Source organism: Cyprinodon variegatus, unplaced genomic scaffold (assembly GCF_000732505.1).
Source record: "Cyprinodon variegatus isolate N-32 unplaced genomic scaffold, C_variegatus-1.0 Scaffold954, whole genome shotgun sequence".
NCBI classification, from domain to species: domain Eukaryota; kingdom Metazoa; phylum Chordata; class Actinopteri; order Cyprinodontiformes; family Cyprinodontidae; genus Cyprinodon; species Cyprinodon variegatus.
The window spans coordinates 63,913-72,968 of NW_015151407.1; the positions used below are offsets into that span (position 1 = coordinate 63,913).

Below are 9,056 nucleotides of genomic sequence, written 5' to 3' on the forward strand. Positions count from 1 at the left end.
GTGTATAAGATGCCCCTTTTCTTGCACAAGTGTTATAAAAATTAACTATTCTCCATAAACAAAGAGTTTTTATTTAATTTCCCTTTATTTTCTGCTCCAAGTCCATGGTTGCATGATAAATACGGGTCCTTATCCCATTTTTTTTTGTCACAAAATCAATTAGAGTTGCATAATATCTTGAATCTTATTTGCTCATTCATAAGAAAATATCCAAACAGCTGTCTGGACCCTTCATACCGAACTTCTTTATACCCCCTTGTAAACATAAGCACTAGATTATAAACATAATGTAGTTATATATATAATTTATTATACCCAATATCTGTGTCTATTAAATTTGTAATTTTACTTGATTGTCTTTACAATTGTTGTTAATTTATTCAACCCAGTCTTTGCTTAAAAATCAAACATCAAATGTGGTGCTGAAATGTTGCTGATCATCCCTGATGATATAACTAAGCAGTTTATTAGACTCCTAACCGCTCTCGCTTCTCAGAACTTCATCCCTTTCAATCTGACTGTCAGTATATACTTATTTTGGTGAGTAGCCTTATGAAGATCAACACTTATTTGGCAAAATGGCCTCTGATTTGTTTCCCCAGTAAACGTTCAGTTCCTCAATCAAAGATAAATAGTAAAAGACTGAAATGGATTCCTTTGTAACATTATTTTTTGTTGGGAGGAAAATCATTTGTTAAATGATAGTTATTTTCTAATATTAATATTTCTACCAAGATGAATGTATTTACAATGGGAGGAATTGAACTAAAGTTTTAGGCGAATGCAATAAAGATACATTTATTTCAAGGCTTTACTCACATCTTTATAAGGGAATTTGTATTTCTAACTTATAACAAAAGCTCAGCATGAATCACTAGTTTAATCTTCTTCTGCTCAGGTTCTACTGGGACTTCACCATGTTGATGTTCATGGTTGGCAACCTGATCATCATCCCAGTAGGCATCACATTCTTCAAAGATGAGACAACAACACCCTGGATCATCTTTAACGTGGTCTCAGATACCTTCTTTCTTATGGACCTGGTGCTCAACTTCCGGACAGGGATTGTCTTTGAAGACAACACTGAGATCATCTTGGATCCCAAGAAGATCAAGCAAAAATACCTGAAGAGCTGGTTTATCGTGGACTTTGTTTCCTCCATACCTGTGGATTATATCTTCCTCATTGTGGAGAAGGGGATCGACTCAGAGGTATACAAAACGGCCCGGGCACTTCGCATCGTCCGGTTCACAAAGATCCTGAGTTTGCTGCGCCTCCTCAGGCTGTCAAGGCTCATCCGTTACATCCACCAGTGGGAGGAGGTACACTAAGATTCATCTTTTATCCTCTAGTCACAGGAAAAGGAACAGGGTTTGTAACAGATCTTAAAATGTTAAGAAGTTACTGATGAATGCAGCTAGGATTTTGGGAATTGAAAAGAGATTCTGTTTTAAAATTATAGGAGTGAAATCTCCTATAATCTTTTTATTAATTTCAAAACAAAATGCTAAAAAAGCAAGTTTTAAAAATAAAGACTTATCAAACAATGCTACACATCTGTTCTAAAAATTGAATTGAATAAAACATTAAATTCATGGGGATGAACAATTTTTACACTTGCAAAAAAAAAACTCAACTTGACTTCTACTTTTTATTTTGTGTGTTTCATGTACAGGTACTGTCTTTTTGTGAAAGCTGGTAACAAAGCTTTATATTGATCAACATTTTTTTGGAAATTTTTGTAATATCTCCATGACCCATGCTGCACAGCACCGGTACTTATCAGCTTAGCATTTCAAGCCATAATAAATGCCAAGTCTAATTATTATAAAAAAGCGAATCCATTCTGACTGTGCTTTAACTAATAATGGAAAATGGGTTACGGTGCAGCAGATCATGCGAATAAACAAGTAATTGCATTTTGCATATCTCAACTGTGGCCCTGTAAACAATAGCTTTCTAACAGGTGAACAAATGAGGTTTTACGATGCAGCATCACAATGAACTCAGTGAATGGATTTTAGATCATTATAGCCCAGTTTACTGAGGCAGTTGATTAAAGACTCATTTTTGCTTGTCAGTACATGTGATCAGGTAGTATTATAGAAATGTGAACAAACATTTCAGGGATATTCTAACCATCTCTTTCCCTTAAAAAAAAAAATTGTGTCTTATCTTTTTCTAATCTTAATTTAGTGACATTTTGGACTAACAAGGCAGGAAAAGATAACAACAACAAAAAAGGTGAAAATATCTACAGTTATGATATTAATAATTATTCAGAGATGTAAGAGCTAATTAGCAAAGTAAAGATGAAATAATCCGATTAAATATGTTTTTTTATGTATGAGAAGTGATTTTGTTTCAGTTCTTGTTAAAATTTCTTAGACAAAAACATTGAGATGAATTCACATTTTATCTAAGCTTAGACAAGATCACTGTTCTCATCTTTTAACCAGTCTTTTCTATTAAATTCAGCATATTTATATAGCGCCAATTCACAACCATGTCATCTCAAGGCACTTTACAGAGACAGTTCAACCATATCATACAGTCAAATTGATTCAAAGTTTTCTATCTAAGGAAAACCAGCTGATTGCATAGACTCATTGACTCGAAGGCAATCCCTCACACTAAGCATGCTTGGTGTGACAGTGGAGAGGAAAAACTCCCTTTTAACAGAAGGGAACCTTCAGTAGAACCAGGCTCAGTTTGAGCGGCCATCTGACGAGGCCGACCGGGGTTCAAGGAGACAGAAGCTGATATAGAAAAAGAAGCAGAGATACAAAAGGCGTCTGTCAATCAACGCCACATACGGCCCCATCCAGGAAACACACAGCCAGGCAGACCAGCTCCGAGCTAGCTCCGATGTCAGAGGATGAACGAGCACATTTAGTTAGTCACAGTCAGAGAAACAGGACTACACTGAAAAAAAAAATTAGCTCCAACATCCACAAACAAAAGTGTCTTTTAAAAATAAAGTAATTAGCCGGGTAACTTCCTCTGGATTGTGTTAAATTGACTTCTGGTATAAGTAAAATAACCATAGTGTTATCTTTGACCAGAACATGCAATTTGATTCCCATATTAAACATGTTTAGAAAAAGTCCTTCTGTCCTCCCCCTAATATTACTAAAGTGACACTGAAACACTAGTTCATACAATTTATAACTCAAGGCTAAAGTGTTATTTTTTCTAAGTAGCAGGACATAAAAAATTTATAAATAAAATAAGAGCCACCAGCTATTCCATTATGCTGCAGCAAGACTTTGGATGAAAATTTAAATGAATGATCAAATTACTTCTAGCGTAGGTGTGGCTTCTCTTCATTAATATCTGTTAGATTGAACTAGTTTACATTTTCTTTGATTCTTCTATCTTTCTGGACATCTGACATACAATTCTATTTTATTTCTATTTCTTAGATACCTGTTGACTTTTTAGTTGAATGTAAGCATGTCTTCATTAGTCATTCATTCTTCCTAATGGATTAAAACCACAGACAAGTTGTGCCTTAAATTTGAACAAATTTTTAATATTAAAGGCAGACATGTGATGTATTGACCTTCAGTTCTTCCATCTATTTATTTTTTCAAGATATTATATCCTGCTGTTTCATGTCTGCCATTTTGTGTTGTAGTGCTACAGCTGTGTAGAGAAAAGTTAGTGAAGACTTTCTGTACATTTCTTTTATGTTAAGTTGATTTGTTTATAGTTAATACTAGTTCATACCTGGAGTAAAATGTAACTCATATTAAGTTAATTTAATGATGACCAATCAGTCTTGCAGAGAAAATGAGCCTAAGCTATTGATGGATCATTATCATCCAACATATGCCCCATGTGTGCTGCACAAACAACTATTACTGCCTCATTTACCATCTCCACTTTTTTAATCAGTATGCAAACTGACCAGTGTACAAACCAAACATCTGCCATCAAACGCATGTGCTCTTGCTCTCAAAAAAAAACTGAAGCTCTGATTATAGAGTGGTAACTTAAGTTCAGTGAGAGCCATAACTGCTGATTTAAATACACAGCAGACAATAATGGCTCTGGCCTTAACTGCTCAGTTAAACTTAGCTCTTCTCTGCTTTGCTCCCCAATCCAGACTTAGCTCTGACCCTCCCTAGCTGGTCAGGCTCAGCTTATTTAGCCGCAGGTGGGCTTCCCAGAAGATTACCCATGATTATTTCAAACTCATTTGTTACGGGGAGGCCTGAAATGATTAGTTTTTTTTACATGGACATTGGACCAACATAAAGGGTGTCATCAGTATCAGTGAAAATATAAAGTGCAGCTTTCTAAGGTGGAGCTACATGCCTTTTTAACTAAAATCACCACATAAATGAAACAGGATTTGAACTCACTGGAATTCATCTCTTTGATTATTTTACTGAATACGTTTTTTTAATTCTCACTGCATAAAGGAGTAATTTCTTTTACTTATAATAACGAAAAATAGATTTTATTGATGTCACATTGGAGAAATTTAGCTCTGCAATCAACCCATTCCCTTGGAAGCAGTGGGATGCAACTGTGGGGCGCCAGGGGAGCAATCTGGGTTTAAGGGTCTTGATGAGAGGCATTCCAAGTTCTATGCCCTAACCACTAGGCCACCACTACCTCACTACCTACCTACATGTGGTCATGCTTTGACCTGGATTGTGGTGTGACAGTGACACATAGCTAGGTGCTGTTGGGGTGTTAGGGAGATCATTAGTACTGGAGACTCATTAATCACAATATGAACGGCTGCTAATGACTGAACGGGCCTCACAGTTTGTTGTCCATCCTGGTTCTCTTCAGTTAGAGTTAATAGGCATTTTCAAACATAGATGCTAAATTTAGAAATATAAGGGAGACAAAGTGTTGGATTTGGTGGTTTAGTAGTAAATACAGTAAATACAGTATTTAGTTTGCACTAGCCCATATTTGCACTAGTTATGGATGTCCATGAATGTCCTTTGTCTTCACCAACAGCCTTCTGGTACAGTTCTTGCGTATTTTTTCTTTCTATCAGAACTGGTGTAGTTTATTTTAATTGGTTTAACTTATAGTTCACCAATGTTCTAGAGGGTTGAGATCTGGACAATTCTAGAATCACTAATGGAGTCAGCTTGTGATGAGTGTTTTATGTCCTTGTCCTGTTGGAAGCCAAAGTTGTGTTCGATATTCAACTCTTATAGTCTTGAACTTATCAAATGATTTAGTCAAAGTTTTTTGTACTAATTATTCTCTCAACTTTGTGTAGTGCACCTGCCCCCCTTGCATTGACACAGATCCTAAGAAAGATGCTTTACATTGTCTTCATCGTATCATTGTGAGAAACTACCTCAATGTTTGTCTGAGCAAGACCTATTTCCCTTCCATTCAGTCATTAATGGTGTCAGGATTGAAAAAGCAGGTTGACATTAGGTTTAAGGTGTTTCATGAAGCTTAACTCAGTTGTAGATTGTTGACCATGTTTAGAATTAGTTTCTCTTCCACTTTTAAGTGGAAGTTTTGACTTTCAATCATTCCTTACCGAAAAACATGCATCCCTAATAGCAAAACAAATATTGTGAGAATAATGCCCAGGAAACAATGGGTTTGTCCAAAGCTCTGAATCTCACTACATTAACAAGCAGAGAAGAATATTATTGTATGTTTAGTATTCCAGCCAGCTGCAAGTGGCTGCCGACTGGTTCTCTGATATGACAGGAGTTACAGAATATCCTGACCTAGCTTCTCCCAAGCCATAACATTCCTAACATTATGTTCTTTTGCATCACCAGACATGTGGCCTAGTTTGCATGTAAGATGGTTTTCATGTATCTTGTGGGACTCTGAAATAACTAAACCATCAGCTTGGCTGTATGAAACAGGGGCTTTAAGGCATGCATAAATGTATACGCTTATAAAGCAGACATACATTGCCTGGCCTACTTCTTCCTGTTTGATACCACCCTTTACCTTTTGAGGAAATACTCTTTTACCTATAATATAGTAACCCTCCAGTTGGCCCAGTTAAATAAGGATTTCACACTATGTAATATTGGCTCCACAGGCATAATGAAAACACAGCCTGGCCAACAGCCAAGAAGACAGAACTGATTAGTGTTTTTAATCCTAAGACCAAATTCTTACCTGGAGCTCAAAAACAATGGCAGCAGGACACACAGATGATCTCCAGAATCCAAACTTCTTTCTTAAATATTCATAACATTTTACCTCTGGAAAGAAATCACTTTAGCTCTAATTACTTTTCTACCTGGATGTAAACCTGGTTAGTAGATTTTTGAATATAGACTTTAATGTTGCAATGGCTATGACTTCTCAGACTTCTGCCAGATGATAATAGCATGTTAAATATGACACGTGTTATGTGTTTCAAATAGGCCAAGTTCAAATTCCTACAGCATTATAACAGAAGGAAATATGTCACATTTAAAAAGTGTCGGCCTTTGAGAAAACTCCAAGCTTGATGACACCACGTTGCAACATGACATAAATATCTTTTCCTTTATTTATATATTATTTTTCTTGGAAACCCAGCCAGTAAAGCAGTCATTTAAGATTATGTGAGAAAAACATAATTAATCGTCAGGTGATTTTATATTTTTTCTTTTTTGCTTTGTTTTCTATCAATATGTACATTCTATGTCAATTTAGGAGTTTTTTGGATATTGAAGGAAGGAAGGAAGGAAGGAAGGAAGGAAGGAAGGAAGGAAGGAAGGAAGGAAGGAAGGAAGGAAGGACTTGATGCAGAGTTTTTTTTTTCACGTGTTCTATAAGCTACACTAACAGTATAACTAGTATTACTGAGGACATACTGCTTTTTGCATGTGCTTTGTTTTCAAAGTTGCTTTAAAAACACCTTTCCAGCTTTTTAGTCATAACAAGCTTTCTTGTTAATTGACATCTATCTCACAGAGTTAACCAGAATTTCCCCAACTGTCAAGTAAAGGCCATATTGCTAAAAGTAAAGCTTGACAAACTGTTGCTGTGTTACACCAAACTGGATGTGCAGTCAAAGCAAATTTGGTCCTGTTTGCCATCCTCTGAGCTGTGACTGTGCTTGTTTAAACATTGATTGTTAATTCTCAGCACATATAGCACAGCTTTCCCTCCTGACACTCCAGTCGTGTAAACTCTCTCTCCATCTTTGCTCCCGCTGACAGATCTTCCACATGACCTACGACCTGGCCAGTGCTGTGATGCGAATAATCAACCTGATCGCGATGATGCTGCTGCTGTGCCACTGGGACGGCTGTCTGCAGTTCCTTGTTCCCATGCTGCAGGACTTTCCATCTGACTGCTGGGTCTCACTTAACAAGATGGTGGTAAGCAGTTTTATGGTGCTTTCTAATGAGCTCATACCAGAACATTTGAGACAGCAAATCAGCAGCAATCAAAACATTGAAAACATCCTCAATGGGAAAAATGTGTTGAGTTGAATGGAGCCAAAAAAGAAAAAATAACCTTCATCCAATGATGGGCTTTCACACATGTGTAGATGCTGGACTCCTCTCAGTAAAACAGAAACCCACCCATAAGGAAGGCAGGAGATGGTGAAAAAAAGCACTTCCATTAAATGCTGGTCTTTTAATTCTCCTTTGGATCTTTTCTTCTCTTTAATTTGCATGTAGAAAATGAAATTAATAGCTTCACAGGATGGAAAGCAACTAGTTAAACTTTTGAGATACTTGAAAAGCTTTTAACTAAGCAGATATGCAGTTTGAGAAAGGGCGCGGTCATCAAACCACAGTGTATTGCATATTGCAATGACTAAAATCTCCTTTAAATCATAACAATGCGACCATTAATGTTTTATTATGTTAGGGTTAGCTGTTTATTTTAATGTGTAACAGGATTCTTAATTTCTATGAATTATTTTAGAATACTGTTTTAAATGGTTCAGTTATTCAGTTCATTTCTGGCATTTCCCTCCAGCCATCAGGACTGCATTGGCATGTTTGTCATTCCTTCATCATACAAGGCACTGAGAACATGAATCATGGGCTACATGAATCATAGATGCTGATTCAAATGCAAAATAAAATGCAAACAATTCAAAGCCTTTGGGATTGTGGTTTGGTTTGGCTTTAAAATCTAATCAGATCTGTTGGAGGTAAAACATTGGAACCTAACGACTGACATGGAGGCCAGTCAAAAGTCTGGATGTGTCAGCGACACAAGTGACAGCATGGTGTGACACTCAGTTTACAGCATTTAAATCTTTATAAACTATGTCACATTTATAAACAAAGAATTCAGCTAACAAGAGCCTTGAGTTAAAACGGTATAAGTGGAGTGAAGCATGTTGTAGATGAGCGGCAGGCAAAGGGGAAATATCCCAGTAATAACTCCTTAATGGGGGTGAAGAACATTATTTAGAATCAAATAGTGCATCCTGCATGGTCATCCCTGTCAGGACTCAGAAAAGAGGAGCCAGTATTCAAGGCAGACAGTTAGATTTCTCACAAAGCATTTATTTAAAAAATGACCTATTTGCAGCGGACTGCTAGGGCGTCTAAGGCAGGAACCTCTGCAGAGGTAAAACACAGGTTAGTGACCACGTTAATCTGGCGGAGGATGATTAAGAACGTGTGAGTCACTAACCTAGTCTTAAAGTTCAGTCCATGTCTAAATGAAAAGGTCGATATCAGCGGGACGGCTGTCAACATCATGCGGCAAATGCTACCAGAGAGTTCGGATGCTTAAGAATTATTGAAGACTGCAAACTGGTCAGGAGATCAGATCCAAGCAGAGAAAGGAAGACAGGACAATCCAGAGGACAAAGCCAAAGTCGATGTCTAAGAGGTTTAGGAGTCTGGGCCAGAAGATCAGAGATCCGAAGAGGTTCCAAAGGGAAATCCAGGTCAGTGACAGGAAGCAGTTCCAGGCTCGGTCAACAGGCAGAATCCAGGAGGAGTCCTAAGACACGTCAGACAAGCAGATCAGAACGGAAACAGGCAGGCTCAGAGGTCCACAGGCCGAATGGGTCAGGATCAGGCAATCAGAGTAAAACTGTTACTTGCAAGAAGACTCTCACCAAGACGTCATATAATCTA

At 37.3% G+C, this 9,056-nt stretch overlaps 1 protein-coding gene across 1 annotated transcript in view; it reads left to right on the forward strand.

Moving 5' to 3' along the window:
• The window catches only part of hcn2 (hyperpolarization activated cyclic nucleotide gated potassium channel 2), a 55,515-nt gene that overhangs the window by 3,266 nt on the left and 43,193 nt on the right, over window positions 1-9,056 (forward strand). Inside the window, exons 2-3 of the mRNA XM_015398703.1 lie at window positions 899-1,322; window positions 7,164-7,325. Coding sequence (XP_015254189.1) covers window positions 899-1,322; window positions 7,164-7,325 — 586 coding nt within the window. The remainder of the gene's footprint in view (window positions 1-898; window positions 1,323-7,163; window positions 7,326-9,056) is intronic.